Source organism: Lepisma saccharinum, chromosome 1, assembly GCF_977018435.1.
Source record: "Lepisma saccharinum chromosome 1, izLepSacc3.1, whole genome shotgun sequence".
Lineage (NCBI taxonomy): Eukaryota > Metazoa > Arthropoda > Insecta > Zygentoma > Lepismatidae > Lepisma > Lepisma saccharinum.
In genome coordinates, this window is record NC_139229.1 from 210,415,747 (window position 1) to 210,438,887 (window position 23,141).

At 40.4% G+C, this 23,141-nt stretch overlaps 1 protein-coding gene across 3 annotated transcripts in view; it reads left to right on the plus strand.

The window, feature by feature from the left end:
• Positions 1-7,975: 7,975 nt before the first annotated feature.
• Positions 7,976-23,141, plus strand: part of LOC145978838 (transcription cofactor vestigial-like protein 2) — a 142,453-nt gene continuing 127,287 nt past the window's right edge. For all 3 annotated transcript variants that reach the window (XM_083111729.1, XM_083111722.1, XM_083111735.1), the window contains exon 1: positions 7,976-8,457. In XM_083111729.1, the coding sequence (XP_082967855.1) occupies positions 8,326-8,457 (132 nt within the window). In that variant the 5' untranslated portion in view covers positions 7,976-8,325. The remainder of the gene's footprint in view (positions 8,458-23,141) is intronic.

Consider the following 23,141-nt stretch of genomic DNA (forward strand, 5'->3'; position numbering starts at 1 on the left):
CGCGAGCACAGATACGGTGAAATTGCAGCAGCAGTGTAGCCAACTTGGTGGTCGGTAGCAAACAGGAAATACGTTTCATTGCATTCATTCACTTTCTAAATAATGCTTCGCGGACAAAATATGAGAGAGTATTGATTGTTTACCAGCTCAGTGGCTATTTTTTGGAATTGTATTATTCCATGTCGCTTTGCGTGCGTTAGTCCAATTGATATGGGAAGGTATTCAACTAATGAATTATGTGATGGGACAAATGCAAGGCAACAGCGCTGACTCGACTGGAAACTGTAACTAGCGTCTCTGCATTAGCAGGGTGTTCCAAAAGCAGGTTGGTACCTCTTGTCTTCATTTTCGTTTGGCCTTCTCCGTTCACCCTGTTGGAGGTCAACTTCAGTGGTTTAGTTTAGACCAAGGGCGTGCCGAGAAGGGAGTAGTCGGAGTTGAAACCATCTAAATAATATCAATATTAAGACATATTTATCTACTTATACTTATTTATACTAGAGTGCTGCAGAAAGAGCATTTCGCTCGAGAGCCAAATAGTTCGCACGGACGACGCTAGATAGCGTATGGAATCAAGAGCTTCTTCGCTCAAGGCAAAACGAGCGGTAAACGCTCGAAGCCCAGTCCGTAAACCGTAATTTGTCTGTGGTAGTGCGGCCTCAAATATGGATCGTGAAGTGAAGTATGCAGTAAAATTTAAACTTAAGTAAACATAGTCATTATCTCCATGTTAACATGTAGTTTAGTCTGTCTATCTTGCCAATACAGTGACACATGAAAACGGCACAGATGATTCTGGGCTGGAACTGCCAGGACCGATATTCTATATACATGTGTCTACGATTATTGTCACATTAAAAGAAAAATATTCCATTTTATACGCTCGAGCGTTGGAGACTCAAACGAGTACGAACGACCGAAAGTGGTTCCATGCAGTATTCTAGTAATTGTATTTGAAGTGGTTGCATGACAAGTTTTTGTTTTACAATTTAAACAAATAGGAAGAACACAATTTTCCAAGAAATAGACAAAAAATTGACAATTACAAAAGTGACGGTATTAATACTTATGTAGGATAGGCCCTGTTGGGTAATGTTATTTAAATGTTCGATTTCTTCAAGTCACTGATTTACAGTTTACACACACAATATATATGGTAAAAGGTCCCTGGGCATTGAAACATGCAACATACTATGAATACTTATGGGGAATGTGAAGGTAGTGCATCGTATATCCTCAATCTCGGTTATTTGTAGAGGTGATGTGATCAGCACCACGCGCTCCAGCCGCCTTAACCCTCCTCCCAACCTTTTTGGCTGCCATTTATTAGAGGCTGGGTGAACCCCAAGGCCGCTCCATGCAGGGGCATTGTTGGAAAAATTTCGTCTTGGAATCGCTCAACCCGGGAATGGAACGCGTATCCCACGGGACAGAGAGACACATTATATGCAACAGTCAATAAATGCTTACTTTCCTCTACACGCTGCTGCTTCAGATCTTACTGCAGGTACTGTACAGTGAGATCTACTAGTATTGCTCGGTAAATTGTACATCCTATGTGATTATAAGCGATGGGTTTTTACATATTGCTGGTGCAGAAGTTGTCAACAGCTTGTTTTGAGTTTTCTTGTAATTCTTGACGTTCTTATTGGGTCAAATAAAGTGCACGAACATGGTGATGCACTGTACAATCCCACTGTACAATCCGGCAGTTGGTAGGTAGGCTGTTGCGCCAAGGTTATTATTAGATTTATGCAACGTATTTTCGACTTTATTAAAACCTTAAAAAAAAATACATATTGTATGTTAAATCGTAATCATAATCATCATCTATATTTTCATTGGACTTGCAACTTTACATTTTGGCTGCTTTGTTGTTACATAAAATTAAAATACATTCATAAATCATGTGTTTGGATGTACAAGTACATTAACTCGTCATTATATTTGTTAATCGTAAATCTAAACAACATTAGCAAGTTGTTAAAATCAAAGTATATCGTTAACTTGATAAACTAGCTAATTTATAAGTCTAACAACTAAACCTCATTGCTATTTATTATTGTGTGCGGAAAATTTTGTGTGACGTAAGTTTGAAGTCGATACTAATGTGCACCAAATGACAATTCTATGGTGTTCTTCTTTAAATAAAATATATTGTTCTACAAGGATGATTCAACATGCGTTTACGTTCATTTATGAAATTCCTGGCCCAATTAGAAAGCCTTATTTTTCAGAAGATGGATATGACAGTTTATGATTAGTACACGGAGCGTTTGGTGTTACACCGTAACGCAGTTTCAATTTATTCCCTTCTATTATTTTGCTGAAAAACAAATTGACCTGAATTAAATTATTGATTATCCTAAATTAAATATTTTTGTTCTTGCTACACTTACATGAACGATATCAATTTCCAAAAGGAGGTCTACAGCTCAATTTCTCCTTCATCACGCCATGTCCATGCTGGGTAACATCCCCATGAAATTAAACACGAGAGTGAATGTTATGGATTCTCAGTTTTTGTATTGTTTTGGTAACGGTTCCGATTCTTTTATGATTTTTTTCAAATTGTCCTAGCAGAAAGACTAATTATCGTAGAATTTTGGAAATCATTTACTCACGAAATTTGAAGCTTCCTTAAAATAATAAGCACTGTTTGGATTTGAAAAAAAAAAACGTTATTTATGTTGAAAAAAAAAAACTTAAAAATTGCCTTACGCAAGCATGCGCGCTTCCCATGGACAAGGTATTGTCCGTTGACAAGCGACAGTAAGTATCGTAAACTAGGAATTAATGTAGAAGTAAATCGGAACCTTAGTAGAATGCATTTAGGGACATTATTTTACTGCTAAGAGAACCAAACCTGGCCTGCCTCCTAACCACGAAAGCATAGCTATATTGCAGCGAATTTACAATACCGGAAGTATCTTCAATTGTTTTCAAATTCGTCATACTCACTAATTTAGGCCAGATTGATTAAAAATTCAATTTATTTCCATATTTATTGGAGTCAACTTAACATTTTTTCCGCAACATTTTGTAATCACGAATCTGCAGTTAAAATTTGGCAGTCACGTCTAGAAATTTCAAAATAAGTCGAAAAAGTGGGTCCATGAACGGAGTAAACACCCTTGATTTATGAAGAAAACAACTATTTTTGCAATGATTAGCGTTTCAAAACTATGTTTATGATGACCCTTAATTTTAACTATGCTTGCCTTGCCTAACATAACCTAACCTAACCTTACCGTGAATGGTTCGTGGGGCAAACATGTTTTCAACCTTTACGCAAGATGCAATTTTCTCACATGCAAATCAACGCTCTCACTTATTGCACAACACTTGAGCAACGTTTGTAGCAAGACCGTTGTTCGGAAAGGAAGACGTCTTCATATCGTTTCCATGTTAGGGTATGGAGAATCACAGCGGTAGTTGACAAGGTTATTTTGCAATTTGTAGACGTGACCACCAATTTTTAACTGCAGATTCGTGATTACGAGGCCAAAATTAGTGAGTATGCCGAATTTGAAAGCAATTGGAGAAACTTCCGGTATTGTAAATTTATACCCATTTTTTCTTTAGCACAGAACACACCAAACGACATGACACGAGACTCTTGACCGACTGTACCTCTTTGAGAATTACGCCGATTTTTATTTTAATCGGTAGATTTCTCTGTTCAATTTTTGTTTTAGGGCGTGCAAACCACAAAAAAACGATAATAATACCAATAGTATCACATAAAACCACACATTACTTCACGATAACACATCTGCGCGAGCTAAGAACAACAGAAAACGTTCATAAAAAAATAAAAAAATAATCACTTTCTAGGTGGCCAGGGCCAAGAATACAGTCGTTACAAATGCACTTACCGGAGGAGACGACTGTGCACTTGCAATCTCCTTCGTTCATATTCCTGCATAAAAACGTGTACATTGTTTTCGTAAACTTGAAGTTCTTCTGTAACAACGTCACATTCTAGATTCTTACAGTACACTGAAAGAAATGTCATTTTTCTGTAACAAACAGTAACCGACACAAACATCACACGCAACTTTCAAACCACGCTATCCAAAGAGGGCGCCACTTACCACCACTATATGGCGCTGCAGTAGTGAACAAGATAGCAGCGAATAGGTGGATTCGTAAAAGGGGACTCGTTTCAACGAACACGGCGGTTAAATGACGTCGCAGGTTTCGGAAGGAGAGTTGTATAAATCGGTATTAATTGCTTTCTGCAATACATTTCCAACATATATTTGAACTATGTTGAATGATTTTACAAAGATGCACTTGTGAGGCCCTTCACCAATGCACGTCATAAATGAACAAGCTCAAGATAAAAATTCACAGGGACAAGGTGGAACTTTGACCCCCCTCTCAATTCTACCTTGCCACACGCCCTTTTCACCCTGGTGGACCACATTATATATTTACGGTTTTAACGAGAAAAAATAATAGCCTTATTTTTTAAATACCTTAAGTGTTACTGATAAAGAACATGTTTATTGTTAGGTACGTATTTATTTAATACTTCCATAAAACAAAACGCTCCATGTCGCAACAGCCCGCTGCGAGCCAGGGACCGCCAGAGAGGCTTTTTTATTGGGTGACGCGTGATTAGCGCAACGAGTCCCATCGCCACTGTTTTCTGGCTTTCAAAACCGCTCACTTCGTGTTTTCAAGTAGCCCCCTCATAGCCCTCACGATGGTGGTTGTTGTTGATGTTGAATTGGTGTTTTAAATCCACTTTATGCACATTAGGGCTAATCGGGACTGGACCTACAGGTTAAAGTGGGATCCGAACCACTATGTGCCTGCACCAGGTATCAAACCCGAAACCCCTTGATTACAAGGCGTCGTCGCTACCACTGCGCCATCGGGGAGGCTCTCACGATGGTGGGTCAACGCCGAATCGAACCGGGGACCGCTCGTACGAATGCGAGAGAGATAACCATTTGTCTTTGCGGGAGCCCGTTAACACCTGAATAATGATATCAAAATTATAATGATCACTGAGATTATATTGCTGCATGTTATTGCAATATATTTATTGTGTTGTGCATAAGTAACTTCAATTAATTCTTATCTATGGAAATCCAATACGTTTTAAAAACAAATAGCCACGCTTATAGAAATGTTTCGGTGATTGGGCGCTCCCTGACAGCGGCGCTCCGAGCAGTTGCTCGGGCTGCTCATAATCGACAATGTAGGTACATGTACGCATCGTACATTCTAAACTTGTGAAGATACTTTCATCAAATTACTTAAAAAATAATCACAACGATAACTATGTGATTTATTTCTTACAATAACTATTTTTTGATAGCCTGTATACATTCATAGTTGAACGACAAAATACACTTCCGAAATTCAATTTATTTATTTATTTTGCGAGTTAACAGTTTTACATCCATAAAAAGATGGAAACAAAAATATAATTTATTTGTTATCGATACCTAGTATTGCATTTCGTGTTTCGATTGACGTTCGTTTCAAGTTTCTAACTAACTAACTAACTAACTCTCTAGCCATCTTAAACCCGAAGGTTCACGGCTGTAGCAACACAGGCCTTCCATCTGTCCCTATCTTGAGCAAGATATAGGCCTATATACTCTTTTCCATCCCTACCGATTTCCTTTAAATCCATCTCAACGTTGTCCCTCCATCTTCGTCTTGGCCTTCCTACAGGTCTCTTACCATCAGGTCTCCCAACAAGAATCCTGTAAACTCCACTTTCAAGTTTCTACTTTTAATAATAATTATTTTAGAGCAAAATATATGACCGCATGTGTAGCTTACTGACCGCCATATTTAAGGACAATATGTAGGCTGATAAAGGGCGATATACAATGGGGTTCGGGCCGTTTTCAGCTCTACTTGTCAACTTACCGAAGACAAAAAGAACATACTGGATGCTAAGAGTGAAATATTCTCCTGCTTTATCTTACTCTCCTGTGCCCGTGCCCCCCCCCCCCTTCACCAAAAAAACAAACAGAAAAGAAGCAACATCGACGATTTTAAATATCCGTATATGCAAAGCAAGATTTGTCCCAGTCCTGGAAATACGTATAAGTAAAGTAAAAGTAAAGTGCTCCCCTGTGCATAGCACCACGCCATGAAGGCGTATAGGGGGTGTGGGGGTAACGTAGAAACATCAAATTCAAAGGACCAAAAAACCTAATTACAAAGCAATCGGAACGTGAATTATCTGGATTGGCCTGTCTATCTGCGAGACAATAATCGACATCGAAATAGCCATGTGAAAAATATATCTCGTGAACTTCAAAGCTGGATTTGATTTAAGTGAAAATCGTGACATCAGCACTTTTGTTTCCGTCACTTTATATAGTGAAAATTCTTTGTCAGCGAAAAGTTATCATGTCGCGTTGTGAGGTGAAGAATTCCGAGTTCGAATTTCGAGTACGTCACGGATTATTATTGTTGTTGTTTCGTTCGCTCCTCCATATCATCAAATTTCGTTTCCTCACCTCTCCCGTTAGATTTGATATGATTTTTGCACAGCGCGCTACAATGCCAGTGGTCCCGGGTTCGAATTCCTGCCTGAGCATGGATGTTCATTGTGAGTAACTCTTCATGAATTTCATCATATCATCACTCATTCTCATCGTCGCGCTTAGCCAAAAGTGGCAGAAAAGCGAAGCTAAGTAACAAGAAATCAAATCAGGTATGATTTTGTTATTTAGCGTCGCTTTTCTGTCACTTCTGGCTAATGAGGATGAGTGATAATATGTTGGAATTGATGAAGAGACACTCGCAAAGAACATCATGCTCAGGCCGGGTTTCGAACCTGGTATTCCTGGCGCCGTAACGCGCAGGCTTTTCCAGTTAGAAAAAAACATGCAGCAAAATCAAAAACTGATGAAATAATTGAAGGTTCCAATTACAGACTTCTTCACCGCATCTTCACTGCGTACTTTAATTCTTCTTCATGTTATGGATGAAAGGAGAGGGAGTTACTTTAACGTTCGTTCTGGTATACAGAAGATAGTCCAGAATTTTTCAACTTGGAAGTGTAAGTATGTATTTAGGCGATGTAAGGGTGTAAATTTAGAGTCAGAATAACGATAAATTGGACTGACGAGAATAGTTTTGCGAAAGTTTCGAGGAACTTGAGGAAGGGGAAAGATAAGGGATGTTGTTTAAATCACTGCTATACTCTGTCGCGGCTCTGAAGCAAGGCCACGCATAGCGACAGAGAAGAGGGGGGATCGAGTGGGCAGAGCGAAGCAGTACGCGCTGCTGCGAAGGCTGGTAACTGCAGTCTCTTTCCCCCTCCACTCAATCCCATTCCCTCTCACGTGTTCATTGGTGGAGCCGTCTCGCGTCACTACTTCCGCAGAGACTTGTCTTCGTTCGCTTGCTCCAAAGATTACCGGGGCAGAGTATAGTATAGATATTAGTTAAGGATTCTTTACTTCAGGTATACATGTGTATGTGACTGATGCAAGTGGACACAGTTCTGACACATGACAGTAATTTCTCGATTAATTAATAATTCCTCTACTTGTGTGGAAGTTTGTTTAGGAGGAAGGATTCGCAGCCAAGTCCCTGACTCGGAGAATGGTATCCTCCACTCACCCACTTATATTCAGGGTTTGTCGTTTACAAAAAGAGCTCAGCGAGATCGTGAGTTACGATGACAGCCTATGCATTATCAGCGCGATTCTAATCTCCTCGCTAGTCGAAGACTTCACTGCCCGCTGTAAAATGTCGAAAAGGCTTATCCAGCTATCTGGCACAATATCCGCAAGATTATTACGTTTGTTAACTCTACCCACCCGAAAAGCTCCATTCTATCGCGCTCCGCGACCAACGCCGATCTCTGCCCAGTCGACGATCCCCCCTCCGGATTGGTCGGCCTCTCGCTGTTGCCTTGGAAACGTAACGACACGCCGGAAATAGCCGGTACGCACAGGCAGGCTTTTCCACACACAAGCAAGCGTTTTAGGCCTATATTGTTCCGAGCCAGTCCAGTAGCGCTCGCGAACGACGTTGAACGCAACGTCCGCTAGAGCGCACCACTGGGCCAGTACGAGAAAATTGGCTGCGAGATACAAAAAAAAATAGCAAAACACAGGCACGACACAATCGTATTTTACGCTTCAACTCCCCACGCAAGTTACGTAGTGCAGCAGTGTGGATTATTATGGACTTGTGGTTGCGAGTGGTGATTCGGTTCAGCCTTCCATGGTTATTAGTTTGCATCAGGGAATTTTGACTGAGACAGTTCGACCATAGAGACGGGCCAGTGGGGTCCCTCTCGCGTGATACAGTGCTGTGTCCGATCTCCTCATCATGAGCTGTGCTCAAGTGATGTACCAACCGTATGCATCGTATCTCTGTAGTTACGACAGGGTGTCAAACGCTACCGCCTCTGCCACCGTTACCACTGGAGGAACGACAATCCCGCATCTGTCCGAAGAAAAGGTAAGTCATATTTTTTGCAATACGTGTGACTTATCATCTTTACCATATGTACATAAATGTATTGTTCATATACTATTTTAAATGTATAACCTCCGCGATATATCGTCGATTTTTCATTAAGTTTTCTTCAATTTCTTGCGTGTCTAGTTCATTTGACGTCCGTGAACTAGGGGTTAGCGCATCATGCTGTGACGTCTGGTTTCCTGTGTTTGAATGCAATTATTCCATCCGTCATCGTCATAGTTGTGATTTACCTAAGGAGGCGGAAAAGCGAAAAATACTATACTTCTACTGACCACTTCCTACATATTATTTCTGTTTGTAAAGTAAAATTTGAAAAAAAAGAAACGTAGTTAATTATGGCTAGACAAGAGAGGTTGCCCCATTCAATTTCTGCGGTTGCTTGTGTGCCTGAATTTCTCTAGTGCTGATAAGAGGCCTGGAGATAAGGAAAACTTATATTCAGTCCAATACACGTTAATATTGTTTATATAATGTATTCAATCAGATTGCAAACTCCAATTCAATGTGTTTTGGATCGAATGAAACTAGTTAGCGCCCGGATAGTCCCTGTGCCTGGACTTCACAACAAAGGGGGAGGTTAGCGAATCGTCCTGCACCTTGAAAAGTATTCAATCCCACCAATTATGTAAACATAAACAGTCTAAACAGAAAGGTGTTTATTATAATACGATACACAGGCCTTCTCGGTAACGTCGTCGACTTGTAATAAAAGAGTTCAAGTTCGATACCCGGTGGAGGCACATGGTGATTCAGATTCCATTACAAACTGTAGGTCCACTCGTGATTTCTCTTCCTATGCATCAAGAACTAACTGAAACGCGATCATAAAATATTAAATTATTAAAATAAAATTAGTACATTCAGCAGGAAGAAATCTTGTAAAGTGGGTAACAATTGGTACCAGTAAGTAACTATAAAATCAGGGGAGAAAATTGCATGTGCGCAAGGCAACAGCCTGTCTCAGTGCATGCAAGAATTACTTTCTTTGTGTCAAAGTATACTATAATGGCTGCCTCCTCTCCATGGTGTATACAGCAGAGAGATGGCAGACATTGTATATTATGGAGACTTCGTATTTGCTGGCTGACGAGGCTCCGGCGACTGATGGTTTAGCAGAATCTCTTGTTCTCCGTGCTTTGTATCATTGCATGGTGCCTTCTTCTTCGTGCACTTGTTTGTTTTTTTAGTTCTTTTATGCACAAAGTCTAATTAGGACTGGACCTACAATTTAAAGTGAGATCTGAACCACTATGTGCCTCCACTGGGTATGGAACCTGGGACCCCTTCATTACAAAACGAAAGACCTGAATAAGTATATTGAATTAGCATAATCGTTATTTACATTTGAATTTTAAAATTAGTTTTAAACCTCCGAGAGAGAGAGAGAGAGAGAGAGAGAGAGAGAGAGAGAGAGAGAGAGAGAGAGAGAGAGAGAGAGAGAGAGAGAGAGATATTTGTTGTGCTATTTCACGTCGCTCTCCTGCCCTTCTTGGCTAATCGCAAACTTATATGGACGACACAACACGTGTCACCACATAGGATAATACCCTGATGTTGGGTCTAGACACCAGAGCCTGGTTAGGCAGCAAAAAATGCAACCCAGGCTTACTATTCGGAAGACAGGTTCACGTTTGATTGCCATCATAGAAGGTCATCCCTTACACTCCAGAGAAAGAGAAGGGGTGGGGACGAAGAAAGCTTACATCTGGATTCATACTAGAAAACTCCCGTGGTAGATTTATTCAGTACATCTAACTTCATTCTCCCGGAAGCCACCAACAATAGTTAAGCTTCACCACCTGGCGACTCATTGGGTGAGAATTAGGGTGAGATAACTTACGTATTCCTTTCCTTCTCAGCCCCAAAGTAGTTCGTACTAACACTGTAAACAGATTAGGAAGTAAGGAACGTTAATAAGATGACCTACTAAATACAAATTGAACCAATAATTAGTGTGCAAGACAACTGAAGCATGAAGTGAAGAGTAAAGAAACGAACATGATAAAATTAACTATGGTGATTACTAGTCGAAATATTGAATTCTTGTTATTTAAAATTACTTAAGCCCGAGTACTGAAAGTGCTGCCATCTATTATTAATAAATACACTTCGTGACGTAACGCACTAATTGATCCCAAGGTCAAATCTGCGCATGGCAATGATGTTCCATTATGGTCATGTGCGCAGACTTTGAGGATGGAGGTAATACATTTTCTATACCACATCCAATTTCATCAAAAGCGCAGCATATCAATCCCCCCCCCCCCCCGACTAAATTTATTTGTAGTTCACGTTACTGATTGTGTTTATTTCTTCACCTTCTTTGTCATCGTTTCTATTAACCCAAAAAGCAGAAATATGAAAACAAATTCATCTTAATTATTTATTACCCTTTTGTACTTCATAACTATAGCGTAGGCAAGTACCTTTGGTGCGAGTGGTCGGTATTGGATCTCCCATTGAAATTCATTCTCGAAAAAAGTTTCTGGATCGAATTTAAATTCATTCGGATAAAAGGTTCCTGGACCGTATTTAAAATGATCCGGAAAAAGGTTCCTGGACCGAACTGAAATGCTTTCACTATGAAAAGGTTATACACTGGAACTCATTTATGTTTACTGATTTTCTCTCCCAGTCCGGGATTGAATTTATTTACAATTCCTGGACCAGGGTTGACCGATCAAAAGTTGCCTCCAGGTTCAAAAACTCCCTTGTCGAAGAGTTACTGTACACAACGCAATGGACTATATTAGTGTGGCGTCACATTGAGTTCAAACAAACCCGTCACGTGTTGCTCCGGCAGCAAATAGGAGCCGTCGATGAGGTAACGTGAGGCTGTTGCGTTCCCAGCAGATATCACAACAGGGACGGGTAGTGCTGCTACAACCAAGTGAAGGAACGCTCCCGAGAGAATGGGACTACATGGAGAGGGACAACGGGATTGCATCGTTTGCGTTTCGCCCATTTCTACCTTGTTCATTAGCACCTGGATTAGTCTTTCATGCTCACAAGTGGATAATTGTTTATCGTCAGGTCCGTACTCGATCCAAGTTGCGTATTGTTTCATTTCAGTACGGAACTTGGACCCTATTTAAACTGATTCGGAAAACAGATTCCCGGACCGTATTTAAATTGATCCTGAAATAAAGGTTCCTGGACCGAATTTAAATTGGTTCGGAAAAAAGGTTCCCTGACCGTATTTAAAATTCATCTGGAAAAGAGGTTCCTTGACAGTATTTAAATTCATTCAAAAAAAGGTTCCTGAACCGTATTTAAATTGATCGAAAAAAAAGGTTCCTGAACGAATTGAAATAGCTTACAGATAAAAAGGTTGTTTAAGGTCCAGAACCTATTTACGCTTGCTGATTTTCTCTCCTGGACCGGAATTGAATTTAATTAAAATTCCTGGACCTTTAACAACCCTGGGGTGCCTCCCCGATGGCGCAGTGGTAGCGTCGTCGCCTTGTAATGAAGGTGTCCCGGGTTCGATTCCTGGTGGAGGCACATAGTGGTTCGGATCCAACTTTAAACTGTAGGTCCAGTCCCGATTAGCCTTACTGTGCATAACTTCGATGTTTATACCCAGCATCGTAAGGACAATTGGAGAGGATTTATAAAAAGAAAAACTACTACTAACTCGATGCGTTGACCACATTTAAGGCTTTTCAAAGGGCTTTTGCGCACGGAGTTTTTCCTACTTCTACGTTAGTCGCGTCGATGAATGAACCGATAAATGCAATGTGACAAACACCGGCAGAGACCGGCCGAAGTGTTTTCGTATCGCTGTAAAAGCAGACTTATTCCATAAGGACCAACACAAGGAAGTGCATAAGCAATATTCAGGTTGCATCAAATGCTGAGTATGCAATAAAAATGCATGTCAACTTATCATAGCAGGCTCGGTGGTCAAGCGCTAAATCGCCGCCCCCCTTGGAGCAGTGCTTAGCACATCGCGCTACGACGCCAGGGGTCCCGGGTTCGAATCCTAGCCTGGGCATGGATGTTTCTCAGTTTCCACTCATCAATTTCATCATATCATCACTTCACCCATCCACGCAAATTAGCCAAAAGTGGCACAAATAAGCGAATTAAATAAAACAAATCAATTAAGTGCTAAATGATAGTTTTCGATCTCGTCACCGAAGTTTCTGGGTTCGAGTCCCGGCATGCGTGTTCTTTATCAGTGTCCCTTCCATCAATTTCATCGCTCATCCTCGTGTAACGACCCTGTTTGGTCGCCATTTAATTATTATTAGACCTTGCGTGGTCACTATATTCTTTTTAATCTGATGAAAGAGTTAAGCGGAATGTCCCTGCGAGGCGTACGCTTTTAGTTTAAATGTATTCTGAAAACGTTAACGGTTCCACCTCTACGTTTACTAGCTTCACTCATTATTAGACCCTGCGTGGTCGCTATATTCTTTTTAATGTTATCAATTATTGGCATTTACACTGTTCAACGTGTTGTTTAGATTAGCAGAGTCCTGCGAGGCTCATTATTAATTGTATTGTCTGAATGCACACAGTTTTAGTTTATATTGTCACGTGCATCTAGTGATTTTGCCACTAGTGATTTCTCAATGTCAAAACCTTGATATTTCTCAGTACGAAGTTTGCAATATGTAAAAAAATGAGTTAGCAACGCGTACTTGCAGTTAAAATTTTCACCACCCATGCGCCACCGCGAGTATAAAACTCAGCGCAGCGAGGCCGGAGTTCAGTTGGCTCCCGGATGTCAACTGGCAAACATCTTGGGAAAAACCGGCCATCCAGCCAGAAGCCTAGCAGCCATCCCAGAAGGAAGGAAGGAAGGAAGGAGGAAGAAAGAAGAAGAAGAGCCTAGCAGCAACCTAACTACCCGGTCTAGGTGCCAGGTTCCACCTGCCTGGCTTGTCTAGGAGCACCTAGACCTCCTTCCTAACCTGCCGCCCTTGTACAGGAGACACCGGTCGGCTTGCCGATTCCTAGCTAACGCCGGGGGTGTCGCGGCATCCTTAAATCCTTTACCCAGCGCCCGCTTGTCGGAGGTGCCGGCTGGCTACGGCCAGTTCCTAGCTGTGGTTGGGGGCACCGCGCACATACTACTTTCTCTTACAGGGGAGTCCGTGACGTCAGCAGCGAACAGCGCCCTAAATAAAATTAGGTCCCTATACTCCCCCTGGCGCCTCACTGCGAGGAATAAATTGAATGGTCCCTTCCCCCCTTTTTGAATCCAGAAGTGGTGAATGCACGTGTATGGTAAATGTAAATGCACTTAAGTGATAAAGGTTAAAGACTAGTGTGCTAACAGACGTTCTTACGATAAGTTTATAATAAACATATATATATATATATAAAGCTGTTGTTCACGTTTTACCCAGCAAGCCCTGAGATATCTAGAATCTGTGTTCAACGACTGGTAAGAAGTTAGCATTTATGGGTAGACTTTTGCCGTCCTCCTAATTGAAGTGTTTAGAGTGTGGTGATTTTGTGTAGGTGGGACGTTGCAAAAGTTTTTGGCGCCATAACGTGGGGCCCGACAGAACTGTGCAATTAAGTAAAGTCAACCGAACCGTGCATTAAAAGGACTGTCCAGTGAAAGTGAAAGTGTGGACTGTATGGATCAAGAATTTACTGGTATGAACCTGAGAAGTAGAGGGAGGAAGACCATGGATTCAGAGTCTGGATTTGGTTGCTGTGAAGAACTGGGAGAAGAGGCAGCATATTTCCAGTGTTGCCAGTGCCTGCGCCAAATTCACTGGAACTGTGATGGAAAAGATGTGGCTACCTTCCCTGCTGTAGGAGTTAAATGCCAGACGTGTGAATCTGCTCCGCAGACCCAGGTAGCGGAGACTGCAATACAAGAACCAAGTCCGCTGACCAACCCTCCATCAGACCATGGGTTATTGGAATGGTTGATGAAAGATAGGGAAGACAGAAAGAAAGAGAGGCTTGAAGATGAAGAGCGCAGGAAGAAAGAGAAACAGGAAGAAGAGAAAGTGCGCAAAAGAGAGGCAGTTCAGGCTGAAAAGCTGAGAAAAAAGGAATTGATAGAACTTAGATCCCTAATAGAGTTTCATGAAGAGAAAAGGGAGCTAGAGAAACGAGAGATTGAAGAGAAAAGGGAGCTAGAGAAACGAGAAATTGAAGAGAAAAGGGAAAAGGACTTTAAAACTCTCCGAGCTTTAATTGAGAGTCAAGAGGAGGTAAGAAAGAAAGAAAAGTTGGAAGAAGAAGCCAAAAGAAAAAGGGAGAAAAATGAAGAAGAGACAAAAAGAAAAGAGGATCTAGTCGAACTTAGATCATTAATTGAGTCTCAAAGCAAGGAGAAAAAGGAAGCAGAAGAGAAAAGGGATAGAGAGAAACGAGAAACTGATGAGAAAATGGCTCTTGAATTAGAAACTCTTCGTGCTGTAATTGAGAGTCAAGAAGAGAAAAGAAAGAGAGAGAAAGAGGAAGAAGAAGAGAAGCGTAGGAATGAACTGCAAGCCCTCTTTGCCCAGCAGAGGACTGACATAGAAGGTCTTAAGGCCGGAGTAGAAAGTATCCAACTTACTTCTCAGCAAGAGATAGCAGAGGTTGAGGAGAGAGTAAAAGAGGTACTTCAGGAAAGACTGGAACCATTATCTCAGTGGCGCGGACAAGTAGAGATTACAGTGGAGTCCATTGAGAAAGCTGTCCAAAATTTGGGAGAGAAGACCGAATCCATCGAGAAAGTCGTGCAGGAGCAGAAGGAAGTGATGGAGTCAATGACCGCAACTCTGCGGAAGGACGTAGAGCAGGCAGCTGAAGAGAAGGTGAATTGTCTTAGGGTAGAGACAAGGAAGCTTGAACTATCTCTGCGAAGAGAAATACAAGATCAGACAGGAACATTTGTTCAGAGGGTAAGCGAACTTCAGGTTCAGTTCCAAAGATTGAATGTTCAGCCAGAACCCACTCCAGATGTTCATTCCAGCCCTTTTACTCCGGATAGAGATCTGAATCCAGATGCTACTCCTTATGAGCCGCCCAGGTTAGCTGAGAAACCTCTATTCGCTGCCAACAGAATGAAGGCTGACGGAAGAAAGAGGCCTCGATACGATGATACTTCAGATGGATCGCCACCTAGAAGAAGGCCAGATTTTAAGATGCCTAGAATGGCGGATATCGCCCACATTCCTAAATTTAAAGGCGACATTGAGGCTCAGTCAGCTGAAAAATATCTTCGGGAGCTCAACGTCAGCTTTGAACTTATGCAGGTACCCGAACATTATAGGCTAGAGTTGCTTCCTAGAGTCTTCACTGATAAAGCTGAACACTGGCTTGCAGGGAATATTGATAGTTTCGTGAATTATGCTGAGTTTTGCGCCAGGTTCAAAGAAGAATTCGCTTCTGAGAAGGCTAGACAACGGCAGCTAACAGCTGTGAGGAACAGGAGATATTCTAGACTTGTCCACGAAAATATGGAGAGCTTTGCCTGGAGCGTTTATGCGGCCTATAGAAACCTGAGTGATAACTTTAATGAGGGAGAAGTACTTAATTTGATCATCGGACAACTTCCTTATAGAATGCGAAACCTTTGTTTAGCACATGCGCCTAGAACGGTAGATGACCTAACTCATTTCCTGAAGGATTTTGAAATCTATGATGAGCCAGATGCATGGAGGAACAAAGATGAACCAAAGGGAAAAGAACAGAATCCCTCAAGGAACTATAAAATCCGGAACATAGAAACGAGATCAGAAGGATCCTCACCAGCTGCTGTCCATAGATTTAATTGGAAAGTTACCTTCATCTCAGGGATACCAATACATCTTGTCCCTGGTAGACGTTGGTACAAAGTTTGTCTCAGTTTATCCCTTGCGGCGAGGGACTGCAAGAGAGATAATAAATATAATGGAGAGAGGATACTTTTCCCACTTTCCCAAAGTTAAGGCCATCTTGTCAGACAGGGGTACCCAGTTTACTTCAGGACTATGGAAAGACTACCTTGACCAGAAAGGCATAAGATATATCTTCACGACTGCCTACCACCCAAGCAGTAATACAATCGAAAGGATGAATCAAGAAATTGTAAGGTTACTCAGATTGTTCTGTCATCGTGAACATCAAAGTTGGTCTAAATTTTTAACTGAAATCTGTTGGCTACTCAATAATTCGGTATCTGAAGCCACCGGCTATGCTCCTTCAGAATTATTCTTCAACAGACCCGTTCCTAACGAAGTCCTTGATCATTTCAATTGGCCTATCAACGAAGTAGACCCGCAAATCTCCAACTGGAATCAAAAGCTGTTTCTAGCCAAGTCCAAGGAGCGCTCGAGAAATATCAAACGAAAATTTAAGACTAAAGGCCATGCGCTCGAGCTGCACGAAGACGACTTGGTTCTTGTTCGAAATCATAAGCTTAGTTCGAGGAAGAATAAAACAATTGCTAAGCTCTTCGAAGTGTATATTGGACCTTATTTAGCCACTGATCTTCGGAACAACACAGCAATGTTAGTTCACCCCAGGACCAGGCAACCTGTCGACCGAGTCAACTTCGACAACCTTCGCCTCTACAGGTGTTCATCGGAGCGAAGAAGAGAAGTGGTAGGGGAAGAAGATGACCTAGTGACTAATGTGTAGGAGAAACTGTCATTTTTTTTTATTGAATTTGAAATCAATGTTTCATGAAAATTTTTCATAAATTGTAAGATTTAAATTTCTTCAAAATTTTCGCCCGAGGAAGGGGCATATGTAACGACCCTGTTTGGTCGCCATTTAATTATTATTAGACCTTGCGTGGTCACTATATTCTTTTTAATCTGATGAAAGAGTTAAGCGGAATGTCCCTGCGAGGCGTACGCTTTTAGTTTAAATGTATTCTGAAAACGTTAACGGTTCCACCTCTACGTTTACTAGCTTCACTCATTATTAGACCCTGCGTGGTCGCTATATTCTTTTTAATGTTATCAATTATTGGCATTTACACTGTTCAACGTGTTGTTTAGATTAGCAGAGTCCTGCGAGGCTCATTATTAATTGTATTGTCTGAATGCACACAGTTTTAGTTTATATTGTCACGTGCATCTAGTGATTTTGCCACTAGTGATTTCTCAATGTCAAAACCTTGATATTTCTCAGTACGAAGTTTGCAATATGTAAAAAAATGAGTTAGCAACGCGTACTTGCAGTTAAAATTTTCACCACCCATGCGCCACCGCGAGTATAAAACTCAGCGCAGCGAGGCCGGAGTTCAGTTGGCTCCCGGATGTCAACTGGCAAACATCTTGGGAAAAACCGGCCATCCAGCCAGAAGCCTAGCAGCCATCCCAGAAGGAAGGAAGGAAGGAAGGAGGAAGAAAGAAGAAGAAGAGCCTAGCAGCAACCTAACTACCCGGTCTAGGTGCCAGGTTCCACCTGCCTGGCTTGTCTAGGAGCACCTAGACCTCCTTCCTAACCTGCCGCCCTTGTACAGGAGACACCGGTCGGCTTGCCGATTCCTAGCTAACGCCGGGGGTGTCGCGGCATCCTTAAATCCTTTACCCAGCGCCCGCTTGTCGGAGGTGCCGGCTGGCTACGGCCAGTTCCTAGCTGTGGTTGGGGGCACCGCGCACATACTACTTTCTCTTACAGGGGAGTCCGTGACGTCAGCAGCGAACAGCGCCCTAAATAAAATTAGGTCCCTATACTCCCCCTGGCGCCTCACTGCGAGGAATAAATTGAATGGTCCCTTCCCCCCTTTTTGAATCCAGAAGTGGTGAATGCACGTGTATGGTAAATGTAAATGCACTTAAGTGATAAAGGTTAAAGACTAGTGTGCTAACAGACGTTCTTACGATAAGTTTATAATAAACATATATATATATATATAAAGCTGTTGTTCACGTTTTACCCAGCAAGCCCTGAGATATCTAGAATCTGTGTTCAACGACTGGTAAGAAGTTAGCATTTATGGGTAGACTTTTGCCGTCCTCCTAATTGAAGTGTTTAGAGTGTGGTGATTTTGTGTAGGTGGGACGTTGCACTCGTCGTCGTTATTTACCAAAAAGTGGCAGAAAAACGAAGCTAAATAACAAATGAACAAGTATTATTATAATACTAGCTGATTATGCGGCGTTGACCGGGTATTTATTTATCCGAGTCTTCTATTAGACACGAACATAATGAATTCTAACTGTGTAAAATGTAACTAATTTTATTTACATGTATTTAAAAGTATAAGTACAGTATACAAATTATAAAGTAAAATATTTTATAAATTCACTATAATATCAATTTAACTCAAAACTTGATTATATACAACATTTTTAATTTCACCTCCAGGAGCAAGAATATATAAATTGAACGGCATTGGGAGTGTCACTATCTATCAATGCGACCACGAGAACTATGGATTCCACGCTAATATCGGTCGCTTTCGATTATTTTTACATGTCACCCCTTTCCACCCCACCCCTAGGGGTGCCAGGGGTGTGTTACCCCCACAGTATTTCTTTCGAGATCGTAAGTGATATGTGTACCAAGTTTGGTTGAAATTGCTCCAGGCGTTCGAGAGTTATGCCGGCACAAACATACATACATATATACCCACATGCATCCATTTTTATATACTATATAGATTTTGCACTACAGTAAAACTTGTGCAAAGTAACACCAAGTATGGTCTTACAAATATTCAAGACTTGGTATAACAGAACACATTTTGTGGCGTTAGTGCGGTTTTGGTGATGTCTAACATTACGCGTATATGGTGTCTTGGTTGGCTGTCAGACACCAATTATTATAGTGGGTTTTACATTCTATTAGGTTTTGTTACGCCGATTATGATGACTATAGCTCTTTTCAGTTCTTACGGCGGGCGCTCTAGAAGCTGGCAGGGGAAGTGGGGAGCGAGGAAGCGACAAACCCAGCACGATAAGAAACGTAGCGGCCAGTAGAACGAGTTTCACGTAGTACTTTTTCCGGCCGCGTCGTGTCTCTCGGCGCCACTGCTGTTATCTGGTTGGTCTGTTGCGTAATCCCCGCTCCCCACTTCCACTGCCAGCTTCTAGAGCGCCCGCCGTAACAACTGAAAAGAGCTATAGTAAGTTGTCACAGTTTTAAGCATCAACTCAGACTGTCGGTCAAGGGTTCCAAGGTTCGATTCCCGATGGAGGCACATAGTGGTTCCGATCCCAGTTTAAACTGTAGGCCCAGTCTCGATTTGCCTTGCTATGCATAAAGTGGACTTAAAACACCAACTCAATCAATGAATCAATCAGACTGTCAGTGTTGTTAGTCTCTGTGCAGTGTATTGTCTCCTTTACACAAGTAATTTTCCAGGTATTAAGAAATTATACCTTCATTACAGTGTAAAATATAATAATCAAGTTGATGCAGTAATAGAGTATACGACCTCGAGTCATGAAATGCTCGATTTTGCCCTTGCATAAATTGAACGGGTTGTTGTGGAGAGAAGCCACCAGATCCAGAAGGTTGCAGTCTGCAACATTTGGTAATTTTAGTTGTATAACCATTGTTGCAAGCATACCAGACGACCCAATTAAACCGGGAAAATCCATTCTTTTTAATCCTGTCCAGACTTTTTCGAACTGCAATCCTGATACGAAAATGACCCGGTTTTTTTATTAACTTACATTCAAACATGTTCTTTATTGTAAGAATCATTGATAATACATATAATTTTCTAAACATAGAATTATCATGGCAGTTCAACGGTACTGGTAAAACAATAATAAAATGAAATTTGATAATATCGTTCATTTGCGGAATGCAGTACTATTAGAGTACTTCTGAGAATTGAATGTAAAGAATAAGCACCAAGCTGTATGAAGTGTGACAGCATTTGTCTGTGAGCGAGTGTGTTGATGAGTGTTTGGTTAGGAGGAGGGGGGTCTATTGGTGAGTTGAATTTTTTCGTCACCTTGAAATACAATATTGCAACTCTATAATTGTACGTGTAGTTTTAACTACAATACCAGCATAATGTTCGATGGTCACATCTAATACTCCAACAGCTCTCCCCGATTGCGTAGCGGTAATGTCGTCGCCTTGTAATCAAGGAGTCCCAGGTTCAATATCCGGTGGACGCAGATAGTTGTTTGGGATCCCACTTTAAGCTATAGGTGCAGTCCAGATTGGTCTATATGTGCATAAAGTGGATGTAAAACAAAAATGCATTTTAAACAGCATTAAGGATCACTTTTTAGTTTCATTCCGATATCCATGGCAGAGTGGTTAGCACACAATTGTGTTGTTTTTTTGTTACAAGAACAAAGATAAGCAGTTAGTTTTGATTTCAAATATATTCAAAATTTATTCAAATATTTTTTCTTTCTCAAAGGGAAATATTCAAAACGCATACAATGAACGAAGGATAATGTCTGTGTTTGTGAGTACTGCATGCTATCTATCTCTCTCGCACACACACAAGACACATGAATAATTAAAATAATACAAGAATGCAAGACAAATACAATGAAGAAAATATAATTGATTTATATTAATGAAAGCAAAATTCAAACAAAAACATAATAAAACCATTTCAACCATTTTGCAATTTGTCATTTTAAGCAGTTGGTAAAATTATTAGTTTGTTACTTTATAAATATTTGAAATTTGTAAAATAACAAATAAATTCATTTTTGAAATTAGGATCTCCCTCCCCTCAGTCTTCAATGATTTCGTGCCCTGCATAATTGCTAAGTAAAATAAACCAAATAAAAAACCTTTGTTCCAAATTTTCAGGTTTGCCCCTCCTTCAAAAAAATGCTGGGTACGGGCCTGAAGATAACCATGGCAAGAAAAGTATGTAAGGACGGTAAAAGAGCATCAAAAGGGATGAAGAGCACGTGGCCTTCGTTAAATATATTGTCCGTCAAGCATTTGCCAGGAGTAAGTAAGGAAAACCCACGGAAGAATATGTCAAGGTGCACACAGAACAGTGCATCAATTGAGAACAAAAAATGTGCATGTTCATTTTTTTTATGGGAACTTCTGATTAAATATTTTTTAATGTATCAAGAGACATCCTGGAATCCTTTCTTTGTACTTGAATCAAAATTTAATGATTTCCTTGCATTTGTGTTAGTTCACATGACAAAGTTTACTTTCCAGGCATGTTACGTTAGTCTTGTCCTGGAAAACAAGGTGAATCTGAAACAAGTTGAAAATTAAAACCCGTACGCATACTTTCTAAAACTAGGATTTTTCGTATCAGACACTCATCTCAAGGCAACATTCGCGGGGAGCTGAATACAAACCTTCTTTTAACTGAAGAAAGACAAAAGATATAGCAAACGCCAAGGTGACAATAACTTTTACTCTTCTCCTGGAAATAACAATGACTACTCCTTTCTAAAACAATTGGCCAAATTACGTCATAAGTAAATGATCTGAATCATGTTAAGCATTGCCTCAACCCACATTTAGCAGGTGATTACGAGAGCGTGTGTAAACTTGCGTATATAAAGTGATGACGTAATAGCTTTGTATTAGACGTCACGATTATCGGTCATAAATAAAATGGCAGTACATTACATGTTGTACAATTTGCTAGTCCTTGTAATATATTTTGGCTATTTTATGTTATGCAAGACACGTCGTGCACTAAGGAACGTGTTATGTGGGAACTGGTAAGAGTTTGGACCCCTTTTTGTTGATTGAAGGACGCATATAGTGCGGAGGAATTTAAGCAAAATGGATTGTTTTAAATCACTCTAAATAAATATTTTATAGCATAATGTACATAAGGATTTTGTAGATATCGCACACTTTTGTTCAAAGTACATTACTCTCGTAATCATTTAATGGTGATTATTAGGTTCTAAGATAGGAAAATAAAGGAAATAAAATATATGTACTGATGGTGTGAATCTCATACGAAAAGAAATGTAAACACAAGATTTCTCTTGATTTAAAATTCAATAATTTTATGGGCAAAAATAACAAACATTTTGTGTAGAAAATATACAAAATACTAATCATGTTAAACCATAAATAGTGTCAATATCACTAAACTATAAATAAACATGGTAGCTGATATTTTTCGAACTATCATTAAAAAGATCTCCAAAATTCATGTACACAGACTATAAAATATTTAAGTTAATATTTTAAGTTACAATTATAGAGTACATCCAGAATGTTTGTTTCACTGGAAGAAAAGTTTCTGAAATTATTATTAGTTTCATTAACAAACTCAACAAATATTTCCATAGCAGTTACAGTATCAGAAACAGAAACATGTGTGCTTACGTATATTTTTTTATTTGCTTTAATCAAACTGTTCAAATGTTTTAGAGCCATTTACTAGAAAAGCCTTTCAGTAAAAACATATATCTATGTGCATGGTGCCAAAAACCATGCAAGCAATTTCGAGCATGTTTTTTTTTAAAAAAATTGATTTAAATAGAAAGAATCAGATTTTTTTTTAGAAAAAATGACTTTTTGAATAGAAATCATGATATTTGTCCACCCTGAATTTAAGTCACATGTTTCAACAACCAGGTTAACTCCGACATGGATATGAAGTAGAACATAGAATCAGAACCGGCCACGGGTAGCGCTGGGACTGGCACGAGTATACCCCCGCGTCGCATATTTAATGTTTACTAACTGTTTATCAGGATGCTACATACTGAGAAACTATGATCTCAGACTGTTCTGGGCCACGTGAACATATTTTTATACATTTACAACTAACTAAAAGTTGAAAAAGA